The following is a 25388-nucleotide window of genomic DNA, read 5'->3' as shown; positions in this document are numbered from 1 at the left end:
TGCACTTGGCAACCATTCTGCGTGCAAGAGAGTCCACTTCTGTAAGAGTGTTCAAATCTTTACTGTGAATGCTGTCATCATGCATCCCATTGTTTCCGAATTGTTGGCTGCACATGAGGCCTCTCCAGGAACAGTTAGACATGCAGTGGATTCAGGCACAGGGCTCCTTCGAAAACACCATCCTGATCTCTCAGGCAATGAAACAGGCTCTGTCATGGTGGGAGAAAAAATGCAATATCTCTCCAGGCTTCTCGTTTCAGGCAATCCAACCCAATTACGTTATGACCACGGATGCCTCAATGGATGGTTGGGGGGTGCATCTTCAGGAGTTGCAGATCCATGAAAAATGGTCCGTGCAAGATACGCCATTGCATATCAATCTCTTGGAATTGAGGGCAGTTTTCCTGGGACTGCACGTGTTCCTTCCGAGGATCCAAGGCACCTCTGTTCTGGTAAGAAAAGACAACACCACAACGATTTTCTATCTAGCCAAACAATGGGGCACCAGGTCTCTCACATTATCGGACCAAGCCCAGGAAATTTGGAGATAGCTAATTCAGCACAAGATAAAGTTGCAGATAGAGCACGTTCCAGGTGTGGACAACGAGTGGGTGGATGCTCTAAGCAGAACCAATTCTCAGTGTCACAAATGGGATTTAGATTGGAAGCATCTGCGGCGAGTGTTCAAACTGTGGGGTACTCCAAAGCTGGAACTCTTCACGACAGCAAGCAACAGGAAGTGTGAAAGGTTCGCCAGCAGGTTTCCTCAGGCCAACTCTTGAGGTAACGCTCTGCAAATGCAGTGGACGGGCATGTTCGCCTAGGCTTTTCCGCAGTTTCCCCTCATCTCAAGGGTGCTGAGCAAAATTTTAAAAAAAACATGTCATCTCATTCTCATAGCTCCAGCATGGCGAGGCAGTTTTGGTTCCCAGAGCTTCTCCTATGCTCGATATCCCCGCACATTCTCTTTCAACCATTGCCAAACTTACTGTCCATGGACAACAGCCAGATTGTTCATTCTCAGATCAAATCTCTGAGTTTATCAGCTTGGAACCTCGCGACTATGAATTCACAGATCTAGATATTGCTCCAGATTGCAAGTCCATCCTTCAACAGGCTAGAGCTTTGTCCACTAATGGGGCATACGCTGCAAAATGAAAGAGGGCTTTTGCCACTGGTGTGTAACAAAGGACATACATCCTTTACTCTCGACCCCAGAGAAAGTATTGCCTTACCTACTTCATTTAGCAAAGTCAAAGTTGGCTCATTCATCAATCAAAATACACCTGGCTGTAAATCCCGGTTTCGCAGAAAACCGGGGTGGCTCTTGTTGTGGTCGACAAGAATTGTTAAAGAGTTTACAAAGGGCCTCTTCATGGTTTTTCCACCCTTAAAGTGCCCAGCAGTTCCTTGTGAGTTATACACAGTCCTAGCCCAATTGATGAAATCACCCTTTGAGCCGATCCACAAAGCTGACCTAAAATACGTGTCGTGGAAGACGGCTCTTCTATTGGCCCTCACTTCTCACAGAATTAGTGAGATTCAGGCTTTCACTGTGGCTGAGCCCTTTCTTCATTGCAAGAAGGATAAAGTAATGTTGAGAACAAACACTCACTTTATACCAAAGGTTCCAACTTCTTTTACTTGAATGAGCCGGTAGTGCTCACAACTACTTTGGAAATCCTTCAACACCTGCTGAAAGATCATTGCATTCTTTAGACGTAAAGACACATCAAATTCTACATCCATAAGACAAAGACGTTCAGAAAATCAGATCAGCTCTTTGTATCTTTCACTTCTCCGAGAAAAGGACAGGCCCTTTCAAAGAGCAGCACTGCACGTTGGATCTCTTCTGCAATTGTTTTCTGCCATAACAAAGCTGTAAAGCCTCTGTCCGTAAAGGTGTCTGCACACTCCACAAGAAGATGGCAACCTCTACAGCCCTTTTTGCTGGGGTATCACTTCCAGACATTTATAAAGTGGCCTGACTTGACTTGAACACCTATTATTAAATACTAGACACTGAAGGGGTTGCCAATATTTTTCTAGTACTCCCTCACAAGAGAGACTCCCTATCGCTGATCAAAGTGTCATGGCGTTCTATTTACAGCACAAATGTTAATACAACATAGGACCACTCCCACTCAGACATAAAAAAGTGTGAGAAAGGAGAGAAAGCACCTCACAGTTGTAACACCAAGGGGATTGCTGGTTGGTACTCAATAGCACACCCACTTATCATCATCGGTTGCTTTCTCCCCATAAAGGAAAAAGAAAGTGTGTGCTCGATCGTGAAAATCTCAAAACCTAATGGAAAAGGAAGAAGACAGTTAAACCCAAATGTAAAGGAACTGTTGGTGCACAATGTCACTACAAGTGCCCACTGGACCCCGTGAGAATGAAGATACAATTCCCACCGTTAAAATGAGGTGCAGCTTACTAGCTCTACGTAACTTTATTTAGAGCTGTAAGCTGTCTCAATTAAAAATGGTTTCAATCAAACCATGTTCAATTATGAAAAGCCAACATGTTTCATTGTCAGGATTTCGTGCAACTTCTACAGGGCTGTAGGGATTCCAAGATATCACTTTATGCGAGATTCACATCAAACCTATAGCTGTATGACATTACAAAAGAAGAAAGAACGTGCCACAGGTAAATACCACCAAATTATTAAAAGCACTCCAAAGAACTCGGGATTCACTCAATAAAAATGCAAATGCATAGTTGCCAGACGGTTGCAGAAGATCCTCATACATGCAACCATCTCATAGCAGCACATGCGTCAGCTGATCACGTGCCCACAGGGTGACTGCACACATTCACATCACCTGCAAATATGCATATGTTAACATAACTTCACAAGCATGACATCTTATCCCAATCACTTTCCCAAATTGGGTTCATAGTAAGCCTGACCACTGAGAGCTTCTCAAATTCTTTTCTCTTCAATACTCTCTCCACATCACACATTTGCCCCTCATCTGGCACCTTTTATCGTGACAGAACCGGTGTCGAACAGGCACCTCAATCTACTGCATCAATCCGAGTTTTGATAAAACTGTGCCGTTCCACAGCACCATGATTCGCTCAGCATGTACTCTTTCAAAATTCCCCCGTGTTGATGGCAAATTAATTATCAATCAAACGTTCCCCCATCAAAAAGTGGCCGTGTTTCAAGGAAGTAATGATGCGCCAACTCCCGATAGTTTGTTCAGTGTGTACTTTCTGTTGCTCACCCCCGTACTGACAACATGGTAATGAGCAGCACAAACCCCCATAATCAACTATGAGTAGCCATATTCCATGCAAGTAGAAGTGCGCCAATTCCAGGTTGTTAGTTTGGCGTATTAGACTGCCCCCGCACTGACACCTCTTACCGTTACCAAGACCCGCCGGCGTTTGTGAAGCTCTGTCCATGGCGCTTCATCTCACACCCGGCAAATAAACATGAGCACACGCCCTCTCAAAGCAAGGTCGCCGTGCGCGCGAGGCAGTATTTCACTACCTAGCGCGGCGGCCATCTTAAAGTGGAGCCGAGTGTGCTAGGCGGCACTCAATGTATAAAAGGCCGGTATTTCAACGAGAACTAGTCCCTGTATATGGAGCTATTTCTTTAATAAACCCATGTACTCAGTAAAAGAAGTTGGGCCCCCCCGAGAAGAATGACCGCTTTGTAAATATATAATTAGGTAACCTGGCCATGCTGTGAAGGGGCCACTTCCCATAAGTACCCCAATAACGGTCCCAACTATTACGCACTGCCCTGTCATAACCCTATGAAGAAGGCGAATCTGCGGTGTGGGATGCCATATTATTTCTCATTTTCTATGTACATACAAACAGACCAGCGTCATCTCGCTAGTCAATGAAAAATAATCCCAAGACACACCTGGGTGATGTAAATACCCGCAAATAACTGGGGGTCATGTAAAGTCCACTTAAAATGTCAGCCAGGGGGAATTTTTCTTTTTTCTTTTTTTTTAAATAAGGAGATGCAACCCTGGTACCTAGATGGCAGCATCCCAGACCAACCCTGTACTGCAGTTTCACACTAAAAGATCTTAATCTGTCCAATACAGGTAATTTCATACAGAACCATGGAACTCCTCAAAACGTTTAATGTCTGCTGATTTTGTTCCACTCAATGCAATCATTCAGTCCCACCTGGTCTGCTTTCTCCGAAAATATCAATTTTGCCTCTTTTCTTGCCAGAATGGCCTCGATATTATGTGTCTCACCCATCACCCTCTCGAGAACTGTCCACTTCAAATCCCTGAAGTCATGTTGTTTCTCTTGAAAGTGTTGCACCAAACGAGTTGTCAATTTCCTGGCTTTAAGAGTACTCAGATGTTCTTGTACGCGCACCTTCACCTTGCGGGAAGTGAGTCCGATGTAATGTAACCCACAGGTGCATGTAAGCCTATAAATAACATTTGTGGTGTTGCAATTGCTGAATATATTCAGAAACCACACTCTGCCATTTTCTAGGAGCACACTTTTAGTAGCCTGTGTCAGGCTGCAAACTGAACAGCCCCAGCATGGATAGTGGCCAGATGGTAAATTAGCTGACTGTGGCATGGCTAGTATGCGAGTATGAACCAGTGTCAAGGCTCACCTGATGTTTCCACGAGAACGAGAGCCAGGAAGCCGATGCACAGGTCCCAACTGCCCGCTACCACTGTCTGCCCAACAGCGTCAAAGCAATGGGCCAGTAAGCAGGGGGAAGAGGGGAAACAAGGGAGAAGACAACTGCAGTAGGACCCTCGTCTTGACCTTGGCTGCAACCTCACCGGTAAAGGAACCCTCGGCACGCCGTGGGCAGCAAGAGCTCGTCACTGAAGACGTCGAAATCCTGTGAACAGAAATGGTGTCAGTCACCTACTATAATCTGGTTTCTAAAACTAATATCAACCTCATGCAAAAGGCACAGGACAACGACAACCATAAATTAATACCTGATGGTTTCCCCTCTTCCGCTGGTGTCCACTAATTGCACAAATACTGGATTCATAAGCGGTACCACCTGAACAGAGCATAAGGGAAATTACTCAACGCCAGAGACCTAGTTAAATAAATAAATGAGGTAGTGGAATCTTACCAGTGGTGTGGTGTAATAACAAAGAAAAATAGCCCCAAAAATAATAATGACCAACTGCCAATAGGTAGACTGGTCCACTGTGATTCAAAAATATAAAAATTGTGTGAGCTCTAATCATCCTTTCATCTCAGGATAAATGCAAAATACTGGTCCTATAGAAGATGTATCGGTGTGCAAGACTCTTTTAGAACTCATTCACAACATGAGCTCTGTACTACTCAGGGAGCCTCAGAACAACGAGAGAGCCCCTAAGGTAATCAATCTTAAATGTAGACTGGTTATAGACCACAGTACAGAAATGCAGATGGTCATGTATTGCCTTCCCTAACGTGGGAGAATGATTCACGGGAAAAACACACTCACTCAGGTGTCTGCCATACACTCCAGTGCTAAGCGTGTTACCGCATTGTGCCCGGTGCTCCCAATTCGCCAAACCTGATATCAAAGAAACGGAGAAACCAGAAACTGCGGCGTGGTAACACTCAGTGAGGGAACACAAAGAATCTTAGGGGGACAGCAATACTCTGGAGAGGAGAGGAGCCGGGTGTTCGTGGCAGCGGTAGCGGCCGTGATGACCCTGGAAGTGACCTGGGAATGCTTCTGACGGGAAAGGGAATGCAAGAACAGCTAGAATTCGAAGCACTCCTCCCGTCCAGAAGCAGGGATTTAACTCCCGGCCAGCTCCGCCCCTTTTGCTGACGGCACCCAGGCAGAGTGATCATGACAACCAGATTGTCCTTAAGATTAGGGGCTCTCCTTAAGGCAAACCGCGGTGGCGGCATCTTTATGGTGGACGTGTCTAAGAGAGAGCAATGTTTTCTCACTATCTGTCTTACTTTGGTCGATAGTGGATCAAATGTAGTGACGACCGGGAGGCAGTCATTCTTCTGTTTCACTTTCCTCTCCAACAGAGCGTCACATGGGGTGTTCACAGCACGTTTATGTGCTTGCCTAATCACTTTAATAGGATAATCTCTCTCTTTTAGCTTGGACACCAGATGTTCGGATTGTTCCATGAATTTGCCAGTTGTTGTACAATTGCGACGATATCGCAAGAACTGGCCCACAGGGAGATTATCCCGCAGCGCTCTAGGATGGAACGAGCGGTAGTGCAATAAGAAACCCTATCTGTGGGCTTCTGATGGACATTAGTAGACAGCCCATGATCCATAGCTGTTATATCCACATCCAAGTAGACTGCAGAGGTGTGGCTGAAGGACCAAGTGAACCGCAAGCATTCATCCGCTTGATTAAGCCATGTCAAAAAAGATAACAGGAGGTCCTCTGATCCAGTCCAGATACAGAGGACATCATCAATATATCTCCTCCAAAGAAAAATATTCTCTTTGAAGGGGTTGGAGGCATGATGTATGACATTTTCCTCAAACTGGCCTACATAAATGCGGGCCAGACTGGGCGCAAATGTAGCCCCCATTGAAGTCCCCGATACCTGGATATAAAGCTTGTTCTTATATTCAAAAAAGTTCCTCGTCAGTGGCAATTCAATGTACTGCAGAACAAAAGACTGGGGGGTGTCATAAAACCACTTCAATGCCCCAAGAGCACACGCTGCTGCCACCAGCGTGGCATCTTGGGGTATACTGGTGTATAGGGATTCGATGTCAATTGTCACCGAAAATTGATTCTCAAGGTCGAACACCACTGTATGAAGAATGTTTAATATATCAGTAGTGTCCTGCACAAATGAAGGTTGCGTAATGACCGATTCTCTAAAATAAAAAGTACACAAATTGAGACAAGGGCTCCAACACTGACTGGATCCCCGAAACAATCGGTAGCCCTGGTGGTGGGCGTTGAGGCTTATGGATCTTCGGCAAGATATAAAATGCCGGTACACGCGGTTTCTGATTAATAATAAAATCCGCTTCCTTATGTGTTATCCATTTTTTCTCCATTGTGCCCACCACCAGGGTTTTGATGGTCTCCTGTAATTCAGGTTTGGGATCCCGCATCAAGGGTTGATAATTAGTGCGTACCCCAAGAAGTCTCAAAACCTCCACCTCGTAATCTTCAGTATTGAGTACCACCACTTCTCCGCCTTTATCGGCTTGTTTGATTATTATGGATTTATTTTCTTGCAACTATTTCACAGCCGTCCAGTCACTTTTACTCATGTTATTTGAGTACGTCTGATTATGTGCCTGTTCCAAAGCCTCAATATCACGTAGGACCCGCTGTTCAAAAACAGCAACCTCGGGCCCACTGAAGAAGTTGGCAGACGGTCGTTGTAAATTGGTGGCAAAATTAGATGGTGGCTCCCTTTCCTTATCAATGAAAAATGTATGAATCTTAATCCTTCTCATCATCTCAAAGATCTCTGTCCGACAGTTAAAAGTACTGCGATGCGGGTTAGGAACAAATCCCAGGCCTTTATTCAGTACTCTTGATTCTTCCTGGGATAAGGAATAACTAGACAAGTTAACAACAATGTAATTCACAGGGGGGTGTACCTGCTGTGCCTCACTACTAGATTCCATTACAGATGTGTTCTGCCTCTGCTGCGTGTGATGCGAGGAGACTATGTCTGCCAAGTGGGTGGATGGTTGGGTCTGCCCCTGCCTCTCTGAGCGACACCCCCTCCACCCCAGCTGCCCCTGTGGGTTTGCCCTCAAAAAGACCTCGGGAAGGCTCCTAGGTCCTAGTTTGTTCTATTTTTAGGTGCAAATCTAACCCTGTGCTGATTAGATGTTGATGCTTGTTCCACAGGCTCCTCTCTTCACTACTGGTGTTGTCAAACGTGCAGTTAGTGGGAGTTCGCCTTACTTGTCTGTGTCCACCCCTTTGATAATTCTGATAGTTAGACTGCTCTGCGTGCGTTTGGTAATATTTATCCTCAACATAAAGGAATGTCCATTCATGTGAGAAACTATCTACGTTCCGTTTAAGGCCCTTGATCTTCTGATTTACCATGTAAGTTTTATAATCCAGTAGGTTACCCTGGATCCGTGCCAGTTGTTCTTTGGCGTCTGTGATCGCAGTGTCCCTCTTGATGGTCTCTTCAAGTATTTTCTTCAACAATTCCTCACTCAGTCTCTTGGCAGTATTTATAATTAGAATCAACCAGTCCCAAGTGCACTTGTTGGCTATATAGCCCCGGTCTAATCGGAACTGTGTGTCCTCTAAAAAGATCTTTGGCTCAATTCTTACCAATAGACATGGTGGGGCTGCTCCAGCAAAGAGGTATTCAGTCATAAGAGCCCCATGAAGGGCTATACGAATTTGGCGCTTCTTTGTATTCGTTAGCTTATCCCACTCCTCCCTAGCTGTTGTACTACTAGTTAGCGGGCGTCTGGTAAAAGTGAGGGACCCGAAATAATGAGTGCTATCTGTTCATCAGAGAAAGCAAGGCAGTTTGTGTCCATAGCAATGGCGCAAACACAGACCTGACCTGCGCTGTTTGTGGTATACTAATTTACAAGTGGCACAATCAATCCATTAAAAACTTTCTTTTATAGAAATGCTCTCACAGCTGAGCCGCCGTACAAACCTCATCAACACAACTAGAGCAACAGGGGGAGAGAAAAGTCAGGCCGCCCCCCACTAAACAACCTATAAACAACAAGAGCCTGACTTGACTTGAACACCTATTATTAAATACTAGACACTGAAGGGGTTTCCAATATTTTTCCAGTACTCCCTATCGCTGATCAAAGTGTCATGGTGTTCTATTTATAGCAAAAATGTCAATACAACATAGGACCACTCCCACCCAGACATAAAAAAGTGTGAGAAAGGAGAGAAAGCACCTCACGGTCGTAACACCAAGAGGGTTGCTGGTTGGTACTCACTAGCACACCCACTTATCATCGGTTGCTTTCTCCCCATAAGGAAAAAGAAAGTGTGTGTTCTATCATGAAAATCTCAAAACCTGAAGGAAAAGGAAGAAGACAGTGAAAACAAATGTAAATGAACTGTCGGTGCACAATGTCACTACAAGTGCCCACTGGACCCCGTGAGAATGAAGATACAATTCCCACTGTTAAAATCAGGTGCAGCTTACTAGCTCAATGTAACTTTATTTAGTGCCATAAGCTGTCCCAATTAAAAATGGTTTCAATCAAACCATGTTTAATTATGAAAAGCCAACATGTTTTGTTGCCAATTTTTTGTGCAACTTCTTCAGGGCTGTAGGGGTTCCAAGATATAAATAACTTCATGCGAGATTCACATCAAACCTATAGTTGTATGACATTAAAAAAGAAGAAAGAACGTGCCACAGGTAAATACCACCAAATTATTAGATGATCACGTGCCCACAGGGTGACTGCACACATTCACTTCACCTGCAAATATGCATATGTTAACATAACTTCAAAAGCATGACCTCTTATCCCAATCACTTTCCCAAATTGGGTTCTTGGTAAGCTACCGCTGAGAGCTTCTTAAATTCTTTTCTGTTCAATACTCTCTCCACATCACAAGTTTGCCCCTCATCTGGCACCTTTTATCGTGACAGAACCGGTGTCTGACAGGCACCTCAATCTACTGAATCAATCCGTATTTTGGTAAAACTGTGCCATTCCACAGCACCATGATTCGCTCAGTGTGTACTCTTTCAAAATGCCCCCGTATTGATGGCAAATTAATCATCAATCAAACTTTCCCCCATCAAAAAGTGGCCGTGTTTCAAGGAAGTAATGATGCGCCAACTCCCGATAGTTTGCTCAGTGTGTACTTTCTGTTGCTCACCCCCATACATGTTAATAAGCAGCCTACAACCCCCATAATCAACTATGAGTGGCCGTATTCCATGCAGGTATAAGTGCGCCAATTCCAGGTTGTTAGTTTGGCGTATTAGACTGCCCCCGCACTGACACCTCTTACTGTTACCGAGTCCCGCTGGCGTTTGTGAAGCTCCGTCCATTGCGCTTCATCTCACGCTCAGCAAATAACATGACAATTGACATTGAATCCCTATACACCAGTATACCCCAAGATGCCACGCTGGTGGCAGCAGCACGTGCTCTTGGGGCATTGGAGTGGTTTTATGACACCCCCCAGTCTTTTGTTCTGCAGTGCATTGAATTGGCACTGAAGAGGAACTTTTTTGAAAATAAGAACCAGCTTTATCTCCAGGTGTCGTGGACTTCAATGGGGGCTACATTTGCGCCCAGTCTGGCTTGCATTTATATAGGCCAGTTTGAGAAAAATGTCATACATCATGCCTCCAACCCCTTCAAAGAGAATATTTCTCTTTGGAGGACATATATTGATGATGTCCTCTGTATCTGGACTGGATCAGAGGACCTGCTGTTATCTTTTTTGACATGGCTTAATCAAGCGAATGAATGCTTTCGGTTCACTTGGTCCTTCAGCCACACCTCTGCAGTCTACTTTGATGTGGATATAACAGCTGTGGATCACGGCCGGCCTACTAATGTCCATCAGAAGCCCGCAGATAGGAATTCCTTATTACACTACCGCTCGTTCCATCCTAGAGCAGTGCGGGATAATCTCCCTGTGGGCCAGTTCTAGCGAAATCGTCACAATTGTTCAACAACTGGCAAATTCATGGAACAATCCGAACAACTGATGTCCAAGCTAAAAGAGAGAGGTTATCCTATTAAAGTGATTAAGCAAGCACGTAAACGTGCTTTGAACACCGCATGTGACGCTCTGTTGGAGAGGAACGTGAAACAGAAAAATGACTGCCTCCCGGTCGTCACTACATTTGATTCACTATCAACCAAAGTAAGACAGATAGTGAGAAAACATTGGTCTCTCTTAGACACGGCTACCAAAAAGATGCCGCCACCACGGTTTGCTTTTAAGAGAGCCCCTAATCTTAAGGACAAACTGGTTCATACTCGCATACTAGCCATGCCACAGTCATCTAATTTACCATCTGGCCACTATCCATGCGGGGGCTGTTCAGTTTGCAGCCTGACACAGGCTACTAAAAGTGTGCTCCTAGAGAATGGCAGAGTGGGGTTTCTGAATAGATTCAGCATTTGCAACCCCACAAATGTCATTTATAGGCTTACATGCACCTGCGGGTTACATTACATCGGACTCACTTCCCGCAAGGTGAAGGTGCGCGTACAAGAACATCTGAGTACTCTTAAAGCCAGGAAATCGAAAACTCGTTTGGTGCAACACTTTCAAGAGAAACAACATGATTTTAGGGATTTGAAGTGGACAGTTCTCGAGAGGGTGATGGGTGAGACACATAATATCGACATTCTGGCAAGAAAAGAGGCAAAATGGATATTTTCGGAGAAAACAGACCAGGTGGGACTGAATGATTCCATTGAGTGGAACAAAATCAGCAGACATTAAAGTTTTGAGGAGTTCCATGGTTCTGTATGAAATTACCTGTATTGGACAGATTAAGATCTTTTAGTGTCAAAATGTTGTACAGGGTTGGTCTGGGATGCTGCCATCTAGGTACCAGGGTTGCATCTCCTTATTTAAAAAAAGAAAATCCCTCCCGCTGACATTTTAAGTGAACTTTACATGACTCCCAGTTATTTGCGGGTATTCACATCACCCGGGTGTGTTTTGGGATTATTTTTCATTGACCAGCGAGATGGCACTGGTCTGTTTGTATGTACATAGAAAATGAGAAATAATATGGCATCCTGGACCTCAAATTTGCCTTCTTCATAGGGTTATGACAGGGCAATGCGTAATAGTTGGGACCATTATTGGGGTACTTATGGGGAGGGGCCTTTGTTAATGTTTACACTTTTTGCACTATATGTTATGGGTAAAATCAAATGTCAAATTGACCCGTGAGAAAGGAACAGCTGTTACGAAACGCATCGGGCATTGTTTGCCACATGCATTGGATTGAATAAACCACGTTAAAAATGGACTTTGGGCTCGGCACAATCTTTTACTTTACGTGAGAAGGATTGGCGTTTGGTGTTTTGAGGATCGCGACCTCGCCGGCAGCCCGCCGCCATTTGATGGCAGAGGTACACGCGAACACTGCTTTTTGATTGATATATATATATATATATTTATTTTACCTCTGTTGTACTTTGTCTATTTGGTTTCACAGTTTAATGCTTATAGTCATTGACTTGGTTTTTGCTGGAGCATAAAAAATCTATATATTTACGAATGTTTTAAATGGTTAGTCCATTCTCAGGGCATATGAAGGTCTTCGCCTAGTCGCAACGATTTTAAGAATGGCATTGCTATCTACTCTGATACAAGCATGTGAATCTATGAAAAATTGAATACTGGAAAAGAAAAAAGTTACTTATCTGTACACCGTGGTTCTCCAGTATTGATATATTTCATAGATTTACTTGCGGCCATCTCTTCTCCCCATCTAGGCTTGCCACTTCTTACCTCATGCTACCTTAAACCTTAGCACACTTGTGCACGAAATCTGAGGTCTGATGGCTCTGCTGAGGAGTTGAGGTCTAGGGCTTGTCTCTGATTGGTCAAAGTTTGAACCCACATAAAGATGCTGATGAATGTAAAGTTTTTCCATTCCCTTTGTGGTTTATAATGTACTCTTATAGTACTACTTTTCTAACTACAGCGAGACTCCCACCCTGACGACGAGGTAGATACAAGCATGTGAATCTATGAAAGATATCAATACGGGAGAACCACAGTGTACAGATAAGTAAGTAACTTGTTTCTTGGCAGCATAGCTGGGGCAATATGTGGTGCAAGCTGCAGTGGCCTCCTGGCGAGAGGCCTGGCACTTCCTTTTTTTACAAATTAAGCACTGCGTGAGTTCACACCGCTGCATGCGACCACTAAACACAAGCTCTTACCGTATCTCCTGGTGTATTCGCAGTAGCAACTCACAATAGGGTAGGTTTATAGTTGGTATACAAATTGGAGGGGGGCAGTTACATAAATTGACTTGCTAAATGCCCTGTTCTTTACTGTGTCTGGATCCTATAACAGACTATGTGGATACTTACAAATGTATGCTGGCATAAAAATCAATAAAAAATGTGTTTGCAAAAAAAATGGGGCCCAATTTACAAAGATTTTTCTGATTAGTGTCCACTACTTCAGTTTCACTTAATTACGAATGGGAAAAGGTGCTGTGAATGCAGCCCTTGGTTAGTAAAATCGCTTACTGTTTAACCACTGCCACTTCGGCAACATGTGTCTGTTCAAGGCCCGCACAGTTCTCCGGTTTTTCGGAAATTATTATCCCAGAATATTGAACATTTAAGGTATTTTACTAATGGAAATTACACGCATATTTTCCACGTTTGAGGAGCTGATCTTATGAATGAGTCAAAATGACATTTTAAAACAAAGAGAACGCTTGTTTGTTGTATTTAAAAAATTGCAGTTTTTTCACAATTAGTAACTGTTATGCCTTCACACCTTGTTTTTCTAAAAAAATAAAAAATAAATAAAAGGCCCCTGGCACTACATGAGGCTCGCGCACGTTCCACCAGCAAATAATGTGAGAGGCCCTAGTTTATAATCTGGCCGGCGCCTGTGGTATGGGCCTCTCGATGGCGTTATAATAATTAACTCTAGAGAGAGGCTAACGAGTGATGTTCGAGCACGTTGCCTGTCAGGTGTGTGTCGCTTTGGTTTTAGCTCCTGTCTCTTGTTTCTGCAGAAAGGCTCGTCGAGCAGAAGAGCGAGCGCCCAGGTGCAAGCCGCGTTTCCGAAGAAAGGCTCGTCGAGCCGGACAACGAGCGCCGAGCTCCAATCCGACTTTCCACAGAAGAAAGGCTCGTCGAGCAGAACAGCGAGCGCCGAGGGGCAAGCCGATTTACTACAGAAAGGCTCGTCGAGCAGAACAGCGAGCGCCGAGCTGCAAGCCGCGTTTCCTCAGAGAGGCTCGTCGAGCAGAACAGCGAGCGCCGAGCTGCGAGCCGCTGACGTCATCCCAGGTGCGGCCTCGCAGCCCACGGGGACACCTGCACGCGCCACCGAGAAGAAGAAAGGCGTCTTCCGGCCCGTCTACAAAGGAGAGCTAAGTGCTTTCTGTATTCAGCTGTTCTGCATTGACGAAGAGCATGAAACGAGGCAAGTTTAGCTCTGTAAATGTTCTGTTTCTCGTCACGATTATCGCATTAAACACCAACACCGTATGTCCATTTTACATTTACTGCGACAATTAAGAAAAATAATTAGATGGCAGCAGATATGGTTCTTTTATTACACTGACATTTATAGACGCATGGTACTGGTAAATGGTGACGAAGAGCAGGAGGTCTTTAAGCAGCACAGCTAATGAAAATTGGCCACCGATTTTAGCAAAGCCTCTCTTTTATTTTGTGCTGAAGCGCACGTCGTGATTGCACGGAGGAAGCAAAAGGGATCAGAAGGCAAACTGGTCAATTAAACATTGAAACAAGTTGTAGTACAGTGGTCGCATTTCCAGAGTCTTGCATGTCTGCATGCAGGATATTGCTTCCCCCCAACTGGCTCTCAGTTCTAGCGTTTTTCATGAGCAAACTTGAAAAAGTGAAAGTTTCTTCAAAACTGTGCAATGTACGCAAAGATTGTGGCTTTTAAATGCAAGTACAAAATCTCAGCAGAACGCTCCTTTAGATCTTTTCTCAAGGGGGGTGCGGAAATCCAGATTCAGGCCCGAACTGAAGTTGTGGACATTGCTGCAGATACAATCGGGTAGAATTAGTGTGGGCAAGAAAATGCAGCATCCCTAGATTGGCACCACAGAAGAACGTGGAACGCACATTGTTATCCGGCGTTCCCATGTGAGGATCTTGGAATAATTCTGTAATACTGCACCCAGTAAATACAGCATCTCATGCTGTCGCTATTTACAGATTGTGATATTACAGTTAACTTTTTAGACAAAATTGCTCTTCTAGGAAGTGATTGCTTAATTATAAACGTCAGTACTCAACTATCCCTTCCTTTTCTCTGTACTTATGTAACTACGTGGTATGTCCACATCCCCCAGTGACTCGAGCAAAAAGAAATAATAAGTCCCAGTTCGCCACTTGCAAGTCCAACTCCTATCGTCAATGACCCAAGTATAGGCATCACCCACACGTTTTTTTTTTGTTGAAACATTTTTTATTGTTTTCCAACACATCAATACAACAATCAACTCTCAATCCCCGCCCATTCAGGAAATACCCCATATATACCAGCATCTCCGCTCAACCTTCCCACCCGGTCCCTTCCCCCCCTCCCCCTCCCTCTGTCAGTGTGCCCCCATCTTCTACCCCGGTCCCACTCTCGATGTGTCCCCTCCCCCTGGTCAATGCAATACAGGGGCCCAGCCTCTCCCTAAACCAACAGGACCTTCCCGCTAGCCCAGCCCAAAGTGTAGGCGGTCAGGGCCCGCCGTCTCGCCTCGACTACTCCCCGCTCCCCACTACCACTTCCCCATCAGACCCACTCCCCTCCTCCCCCGACTCGGACATCAACCCCTGGAGCTCTACCACCAACGCTTCCCATGCCCGGGCCTAGGCATCACCCACACGTATACCTCTTGTAACCAAACATAGCTGCTATGAACAACGAAAAACACAGATAGGGTGGTTGTAAAACTTGTGGCAACACCTGACACCTACAAATGTCTGCTTTCACCATTAATTTGTAGAGTCAAACTTCTAGGGAGTAGGGACCCAGCCAACAGTGTGTCTAGAAATGTTTCCACTGACCTCAAACACAAGTCGCAGAATGATCCAGGCACCCACAGACATCTGCTTTCAGTCCACTTCAGCATTCCAATATTCCAGGTAGCTCGACTTACAGGCGAGGTTAGTAATTTCCTCTCTGCGCATAGGATGGTACCTAACTTTCTGCTACCATGAACTACAAGTCTTCAAGCGCAGATAAAACAGATTTCAAAGAAGACATGGGCAAAGTACACATCGAGGCATTTTCTGTATATTTGCAGAGTTCAATTGAGGAATAACTCCTTTCCAGTAAGAAGAAATGAGACGCAAGTTCTGACCAGTTCCTCACATATTTTCTGCCCAGTAAAGTGATTTTCAGCTGTGCCCTTTTTATCATATCTTGAACTTTTGTTAAGCCACTTATGGCGTATTTTACCCGATGCTCTGAGTATAAGCTGATGGTAGAATGCAGACAAGTAATTATTTTTCAGAATGCCTGTCTGGATGGGAAAAATAGGATTTATGAAATTGCTCTGCTGCCCTTGAGAGGACGGAGGAGGTTAGCCTAGGTTCACCATCTTCGAAGTATGGTGTAATAGACATTTCTTTTAGTATGGGTTGTCACTAGTGTTTTTTAGCTAAACATTTTTTTCTATAATAATTTTAAATGTCAGTAGTTTTTTTAATAGTGTCAATAAATGGGTTGATTTTATGTGTGTTTCAACCATTTTGAAAGCTTATAAGAGCACAGCCACTGAAACCCCCTTCACCACCACAGGACGTGGCCCAAAATGTAAAATCAGCCAACTGGGTAATAACTGCCCTGTAAATGATATTGATTATCTGATTGTTAAGCAGGACAACATTTTGGTGTGGGTATACCTTCCTTAAAGAAAGTGTCATATTAGAAGCAAAGAAAGCTAGTGAAACATCCAAAGAAAGGAAGCACAGATGAATGAATGAATACATCTTAATTCGACTATACAATGTAATCCTAAAAGAAGACAGATTAAAAACAGATGAAACATCTATCTATCTATCTATCTATCTATCTATCTATCTATCTATCTATCTATCTATCTATCTATCTATCTATCTATCTATCTATCTATCTATCTATCTATCTATCTATCTATCTATCTATCTATCTATCTATCTATCTATCTATCTATCTATCCCACTGGCGGTTGCCAGTAGGTAGTTATAGTTAGGACCTAGTTTCCATAGGAAACTCATTTTTTGTTTTCCCAATATCTATGGTGCCGATTGACGAATCTTTGTGAAATTTTCAAAACTTATGGCCTGCTCCGGTCAGCTCCCATGCTGAAAGTTTCGGGGTGATTCGCCAAGCGGGGGCTGAGAAAAAAGGGGGATCCCATAACGTGTTTTCTCCATGTTATTTCCTTTAGGAAACTTTAGACACGACTACAGCCTGAACTGCTGCACGGAATTACACCAAATTTGGCACAAAGGTAGTGCTTGGTTCAGAAAGCGCCCTTTTTTAAAATGGTGTAAATGCGTTCAGTAGTTGCTGAGAAATTAAAAAAATAGAGGTCGAAAAATGCATTACCCATAGGAAACTTTAGACATGGCTACAGCTCGAACTGCTGAACCGAATGACACCAAATTTTGCAAAAAGGTAGTGCTTGGTTCAGAAAGCGCCCTTTTTTAAAATGGTGTAAATGCGTTCAGTAGTTGCTGAGAAAATCAAAAAATAAAAGTTTCGATATATAGAGGCACGGAGGATCCGCGCACACTCCCGACCACGAGCTTTATTCTAATTGGCTGTCAACACTCCAAACTAGGAAGTGTTGGCAGCCATCTTGTGCCTCAGTAACCAAGGCACAAGAAAACAGAAAAACAAAAGGTGAAAAATAACAAAAGGGGGCAGGGTAGAAACACCCTGACACCCTAGGCCTGCTCAGGGGACCCCACAAGGACCCTCAGGGACCAAAAAAGCATTAAAAAAAAAAATTGTGTGAGATTCGCGCACCCAGTGTGAATTTTGTCTGAAAAAAAAAAAAAAATGAAGTGCGGTCTCCCGCGCTTCGTTATTATTTAGCCCCCGGGTGGGCCAAGTCCCGGGGGCAATGCAAAATTGAAATTGCAGCGGCACAGGCATGCCCCCGCAGCCCCGGGGACCGCCACCCCTGGTGCTTCTTTTTCAATGGCTGGGGGGGCCTCCAACGCCCCCCAAGCCCTGGGGACTGCCTCCCCCGGGGCATTAAAAAAGAACTACACCTGTGTGGGGGGGCTCGAGCCCCCCAATGCACCCCAGGGACTGCCACCTCCCCGGGGCACTAATATTCAAATTTGGGGGTCCGTGATGGACCCCCTAGGCCCCGGGGACCACCACCTCCACGGGGCTGTGCATGTGATGGGAACGCCACCCCCCAGGGCCGGCTCCTTCAGTGTCCCGGGGTGCCCACACCCGGGATACTGCTGTTTGCTATGGCAGAGCGGGAGCCTCGTGGCTCCCGCCCTGCCATAGCAAACTGTTTGGATTTTGAAAGCGAGAGCAGGAAACCTGCTCTCGCTTTCAAAATCCAAACCACATTGGTTTTCTACACGGGGAGCTGCATGTCAGCAGCTCCCCGTGTGGAAAAGCAATGCCGGCTCCCGCAGGACGCAGGGAACCGGCAGGGACCATGGGGGCATTGGAGCTCCCCTCGCGGTCCCCAAAGGAGAGGGCTGGCCCCGGGGGATGGGGTTCCCGGGGCCAGAAGTGGCCCGGGAGGAGGGCCAAGAGCCCCCCCTCCACTGTGAATAATAAAACAAAAAAAAAAAATGAGAGGCCAGGCCCCAGGGGATGAGGTCCCCGGGGCCAGAAGTGGCCTAGGAGGGGGGCCACGCAGCCCCCCTCCTACATATAAAAATAATAAAAAAATGATGGCCATGCCCTGGGGATGGGGTCCCCGGGTCCGAAATTGGCCTCTCGAGGGGGGCCACGCGGCCCCCTTCCCGTTGACATTTTTTTAAGTTTTTTTAAAAGGGGCAAGGCCCTGAAGGATGGGGTTCCCAAGGCCCAAAAAAAGGAAAGAGGGGGGGGGCACACAGCCCCCATTATTAAATAATAAAATAAAAAATAGCCGTATCTCGGCTACGCCCTGCCCCCTCCCTGCAGCACTCAGCAAACGCGCTCCCTGGCGCGTTGTAAGATGGGGAATTAATTCTCCTTGAATACTGAGGGTCCCTGGGGGCCAACTAGCCCACCAGGTTCCTCCAGTATGCACCAGGGAGCTGTGTTGCAGAGAGGTGTTGAGTGGCCACGCCCCTTTTTACACCTCTCTGCAACGCAGCTCTGTGGAGCTTACTGGAGGTACCTGGTGGGCTAGTTGGATCCCAGGGACCCTCAGGATTCAAGGGGACTTAATCCCCCAACTTAAAACACGCCACAGGCGTGTTTGCACAGTGGTGAAGGGAGGGTGCGGGGGCGGGGCCTGAGATGACATGAGTGCAAACACGCCCTGTGGCACGTTTTAAGTTGGGGGATTAAGTCCCCTTGAATCCTGAGGGTCCCTGGGGTCCAACTAGCCCACCAGGTACCTCCAGTAAGCACCACAGAGCTGCGTTGCAGAGAGGTGTAAAAAGCAGCGTGGCCTCTCAACACCTCTCTGCAACGCAGCTCCCTGGCGCATACTGGAGGTACCTGGTGGGCTAGTTGGACCCCAGGGACCCTCAGAATTCAAGGGGACTTAATCCCCCAACTTAAAACGCGCCACGGGGCGCGTTTGCACAGTGGTAAAGGGAGGGGGCGGGGCCTGAGGTGACATGTGTGCAAACACACCCTGTGGTGCATTTTAAGTTGGGGATTTAATTCCTCTTCAATCCTGAGGGTCCCTGGGGGCCAATTAGCCCACCAGGTACCTCCAGTAAGCACCTCTGTGCTGCGTTGCAGAGGGGTGGCGCAGGCCACGCCCCTTTTTACAGCTGTCTGCAATGCAGCTCTGTGGCGCTTACTGGAGGTACCTGGTGGGCTAGTTGGATCCCAGGGATCCTCAGGATTCAAGGGGTCTTAATCCCCCAACTTACAACTCGCCAGGGGGCGTGTTTGCAGAGTGGTGGAGAAAGGGGGCATGGCCTTTGTCTACCTCTCACAAATCCCACTGCGTGGGGCTTACTGGAGGTAAAAGGTAGGCTAGTTGGCCCCTAAAGGACCCCCAGCATTGAAGGGGACTTCAGTCCTCATCCAAGAGCGTGCCAGGGAGCGCGTTTGTAGAGTGGCGGGCAAAGTGGGCGTGGCCTGGTACGAGTATTTACCAATGCTGCTGTGTAGGACTGTCTGGAGGTAATAGTTTGGGAAGTTGGCCCCCAAGGATGTCCTTGGGGGCCAACTACCTCTCTTGTTACCTCCAGTAAGTCCCACACAGTGGGTTTGCTAAGACGTCTTCGGAGGCCATGCCCCCCTTTCTCTACCACTTTGCAAACGTGCCTTGTGGCAGACTACGGGATGGGGAATGAAGTTCAGTTTAGTCCTGAGTGAGTTTGGGGGCCAAGAATCCCTCCTGGTACCTCCTGTAAGTCCTGCGCAGCGGAATTCCTGAGCGTTGGTTGGACGCCCAGCACCCTTTCTCCACCACTCTGCAAACGCGACTACTAGTTAAATTAGCATATTTCTGCACCTCTGACTTAGAGATAGTTTTAATCCCCCTGCCCTATTATGTACTAGGGCCTTATAGAGGAGGTCATGCTAATCACAGGGGTACCCCAACGCATAGTGTTCCCTAGTGTATTTGGTTGGTATTTTCACTGTATTCTAAGTGTCTTTTACCATAGAACTGGCTCTAGGCCTGGTTAGCCAGAGTCAGTTACCACCAGTACCCATCAGAAAAAGTTGTGGCACAGGATGATTTTGCAACAAGGCCTCTTTCTGCTCCTCTGTTGGTTCTTTCTGCACATGTCTTGCTTCTTCCTGCACTTTTCTTTGTCTTTGAGGACTTCTGTTGCTTCTTTCTGCATGTCTTTAGCTTCTTTCTGTGCATTTTTTCTTCTTTCTTCACATGTCCTACCTCTGTAGGCATAGTTAGAAACCAGCATTTAAAAAACCTTTGAAATTCATTTAAAAAACCATAGGTTTCAGGCACGTTATAGTTAGAAATTAGCATTTAAAAAACCTCAGAAATTCACGTAAAAAAACGTAGGTTTCAGGCATGTTATAGTTAGAAATTAGCATTTAAAAAAACTTTGAAATTCACTGAAAAAACCATAGGTTTCAGGCACGTTATAGTTAGAAATTAGTATTTAAAAAACCTTAGAAATTCACAGAAAAAAACATAGGTTTCAGGGGCGTTATAGTTGGTTGGACATTTCACTCGTACAAAACCAGAGAAATTCCCCCGTTATAGTTAGTTCACCTAACTATAACTCACGCCCCCGCAATGCGCTGCTGATGACGTCACATATTACATCACTCAGACATGGTCAGTGACATCACTGATGACATCTCAAATGACATCACTGATTACATTACTGATGACATCATCCATGTGATAATTTGATGCATCTTCTCACACCCTAATATAACCTTTGATACACCAACTCTAAATTACAGACTGCCATTCTCAAAACCATAGACACTCCAACACCAATAACTACATACCCACTCATTGATTCTTAGGTTTACACACACATCCACTCACTCATCCGTACAGTCAATCATACTTATGATCACTCAGTACAGGACTATCATATGCACTCATACACCTATATAGACACTCACAGACCGCCAGTCATCCATAGAGGTACTCACACCTTGTCAGTCATGCAAATAATTAATCACACTGCCATTTACTCACCTATACAGTTATACACACACCAGCTCACTTACTCATACAAATACTAGCACATTCTTACGCTCTTATACAATCACTGATACAAGCACACACTCATCCATACAGCCACTCTCACAATCACACACTCTCACTTATAGCCATTTATATACTCCAACACACATATATACTGCCTTTCACCTATGTAGTTACTCACACATGTACCACTGAGATATTCACTCACTAACATATGAATACATACACTCACCTACCCATACAGTCCATCACAGATGCACTCTTGAAACCATGCACCCAGTGAATCACCCACTTACACATCTATGGCCAGAGTCACACTCACCCCACACACAAAGACTCAGGCACCCATACAGATACTCAGACAACCAATCAATAACCCATATAGACACACATGTAGCAATTCACAAACCCATTCAGCCGCTTACACACCAACAGACAGACGGATACAGACATTCACACAGTTTAGTACCATGCATTCAGTAAGATACGTTTAATCACTCACTTATATAGTCAGTCACGCACCTACTAAATCATCCATTCAGACACTTATACACCCACTCATTCTTCAATGCGCCTTTCCCTATACATATTAAACATATTTAAACTTTACAGAAACACAGTCACTGGATGATGTCATCAGTGATATCAGTGATGTCATTTGAGATGTCATCAGTGATGTCAGGAGTGATGTCACTGACCATGTCATGAGTGATGTAATATGTGATGTCATCAGCAGTGGATTGCGGGGGCGCTTTTTATAGTTAGCTGAACTAACTATAACGGGGGAATTTCTCTGGTTTTGTACAAGTGAAATGTCTAACTAACTATAACACCCCTGAAACCTATAGTTTTTTCAGTGGTTTTCTCTCTCTCTCTCTCTCTCTCTCTCTCTCTCTCTCTATATATATATATATATATATATATATATATATATATATATATATATATATATATAATGAATACCAGCATAATAACAATATTTATAAATACTAAAACAAATGCTCCAACATGCTGCACCCACAGGGCTGGACTGGGAACTGAAAGCAGCCCTGGCAAATTTTTCCAGAGCAGCCCCCATCCGGCACGTAGCGAGCGTGCGAGCCCGACCACTACTAGGGGGGCTTGGGCGGGTTCTTCCCCGAAGAAGATTTTGGAAAAAGACAGACCAAAATGGTGCATTTTTCAGCACATATTTCATTACAAATTTTATTGTATTAACTTTTAAAGCACAGTAAATAGTACATGATGACCTTAAAGCGCACCAGGTTATCCAGTCATTATGCCTACAATTAAGGCAGGTCAGGTGCCTCAGTGCCTGCCTGGTCACGAGGGGTGGTGGTGGTTGACAGTGGATGTGGTGCCGAAAGTAAGTGTACACGGGCCGCAGCCTGCACGCACCGGCTGCACGGCACCCTGTCCCTGCGTACGCACAGTGCAGTAGCTAGGTATGGACTGGTATGGTAACTTGGGTTGAATTTAGTAGTGCGTGTGTGAGGCGCACACACTACTAAATTCAATCCAACTACTGTACCGCAGCACCTCTGTCTGTCTGTGCGGGTAAAAAGCACCACTGCCATTCGTGAGTGAGAGGTCACCTCACCAATTGTGCTTTTTCTCCACAGAGCAGAGGCAGGAGTGCACACTGCAGTGTGCAGAGCTGCCAAGGTTTCAGATTGCTATGTGTGACATTTTCGTAAATTCAGTGTATTTATGAGTGATATTCAATGACTATGAGTGACACTTTCTCGCGAGCAAAAATCAAGCAATGAACATGAGGAAACATATAAATACCAGAAATTGCACCTATTTGAGCAACCAGAAACACTAAGATCTTAAACTGCTGCACTAGTGCTGCTGGGAAATTCCATCTGTAACTGGCTCTGCGTGAGACTACGATTGCACAAAGCAACCCACCCACTGCTCTAGTGGTCTCAAAAGGATAGAATAAAAAAAAAATGACAGTGGTCTGAAAATATAGACAATTACAGCTTGTATGATAGCGGCTATAGTTAGTGGAGCGCTATAAAGCTAAGCAGACCAAATGGTTTATCAAATTTCCAGGATTTCCCTTCTGAAATGGACTGAAAAGTGCCCAGATGCATTTTAGCTTCCAGTACAGCGCTATGAAAAGTTCACAAATAAATACAGTCAACAAAAGTGTATCATAATCGTTATGGGAAATATTCATTCTAAATAAAACATTAATGTGAGGCAGGGCAATACAAGAAGTTCAGGCAAAAAGCAAACAGCAACTGGTGGCGCTGTGGTTTGTGTTTACGCCCGACCCCTTTCGCTCAGTGACAGCCCTCAGCACCTCTCCCTCAGTGCCATTTCCTAGTCAGTGTGCCTGGGTCACTGCTCCCTCTATTCACTGTTTCTCTGCCCAGGGCTTGCTCCTCAGTGGACTCCGCAGCGGCTCCCGAATCCTGCTCCCTGGTGCCCGTGCTCCTCTGTCAGTCTCCTGGCTCGAATCCCCAGATCTCCGGGCTTATGGTTCTTTATTGTGGGGTTCCCGGATCTCCCGGTCTTTGCCTGTGCTCCTGGCCAGTGCCGGCTCGCAGGGTGTCCTTGCTCTCACGTCACCGGTGGTGCCCCTTCCCTCTTGCATGAATCATTGAACTCTCTGTCCTTGTGCCCTTCTCATCCCACATGCCGCCAATGCCGGCACTCCCACCTTCACCAGGCAGCTCTTGCTTCTCCCACGGCGCCTCCCGCTTACCCTGGAGCGCTCACTGTTTACCCCTTATACATGTAAGAATGCAAGTGCAAGGCACTACCGCTCTGCAGACCTCTGTAGCACATCTATGGCCCTCGATGCTATCGCTCTCCACGAGGAACCTTCTGCCGTTGACCAAGGTCACACGCGGATCTCTCTGTTCCTTCTGGACAAGGCATACTTTGTAAAGATTCTGTTTGCATTTTTGCATTGAATTGTGGTCAACAGTGTCATTGCTACGTTAAGGCCGATGTAGACATCAGGCTTTTGACACCACTCCAGATACCTACAAGACAGCGTAAGAATATGAGATACAGCCTCAATAATGCCCTTGGGGATGGGGAAAATTAGCTCCCAACTGGTAAATTACCATTTTGCTTCTGGCTCGGAAGATACTTTCACTGGACCTGATTGTCATTCCCATGTGTGACATCATTAAAACCTGAAAACTGCAAGTCCTTGCTCACAGGTATACTGTTCTCTGTTTAAGTCTGCTTGACTGAAATAAAATGTTAGTTGTAGTGTTATGATTGAGATTCTGATGTTCGAATTCTGAGAGCCTGATTAATAGATCAGAAAACGTATTTCATCATCTTGCAGCCATTTTATCGATACTTATTCCCTTTAGTCCTGAACACGAATGACACGGGTGTCTAGTGCATTTGTGAGCTGTGCACAATAAAGTTTTCTTTGAGTGTAGGCAGCCTTTTCTGAACTTTTCATGTATTCAGCTACTGTTTTTGCTGAACTATTTCTGAATTTGAATTTCCATGGATGAAACATTGTGTTGTGACTATTATGTTGTCTTAATTCTAGTAATTGTTATTGGAAGTGTTATAAAGTAGGGAAACTTCGAAAGTTAAATTATATAAATCTACAAAGTCTTGATGCTACACTCAAACCGCCATAAAGGCAGTTTGTAAATGTTAACAAAATGAATGAAATCATTTGCCCTTCGATTCATGAAAGGGATTACTATAGAAGTGACCCAGACATTTAGGATTTAGGATTTCTCGTGCTAACATTTTAAGACCTGCCTCAGTCCCGTAGATTATTGTTAGCAGTATCTCCACAGAAAAGGTGGAACAAGGATTCATGTTTTCGGAGGAGGAGCCCCATGTGATCTTAGTGATTTTATTGTTGGTTGTGATATTACCAAGAATATGTATTCCAGCCTAAAACTGCTACTGGTTTAACCAAATAAGTAG

At 45.2% G+C, this 25388-nt stretch overlaps 1 protein-coding gene across 2 annotated transcripts in view; it reads left to right on the top strand.

Annotated features, from left to right (window-relative positions):
- CFAP61 (cilia and flagella associated protein 61) overlaps positions 1–25388 on the top strand; it is a 2048453-nt gene that overhangs the window by 598555 nt on the left and 1424510 nt on the right. For both annotated transcript variants that reach the window (XM_085612416.1, XM_085612415.1), the window contains exon 11: positions 13677–14089. In XM_085612416.1, the coding sequence (XP_085468542.1) occupies positions 13677–14089 (413 nt within the window). The remainder of the gene's footprint in view (positions 1–13676; positions 14090–25388) is intronic.

Source organism: Triturus cristatus, chromosome 6 (assembly GCF_964204655.1).
Source record: "Triturus cristatus chromosome 6, aTriCri1.1, whole genome shotgun sequence".
NCBI classification, from domain to species: domain Eukaryota; kingdom Metazoa; phylum Chordata; class Amphibia; order Caudata; family Salamandridae; genus Triturus; species Triturus cristatus.
The sequence above is the reverse complement of the archived record's forward strand: the minus strand, read 5'-3'. Positions and strand labels throughout refer to the sequence as shown.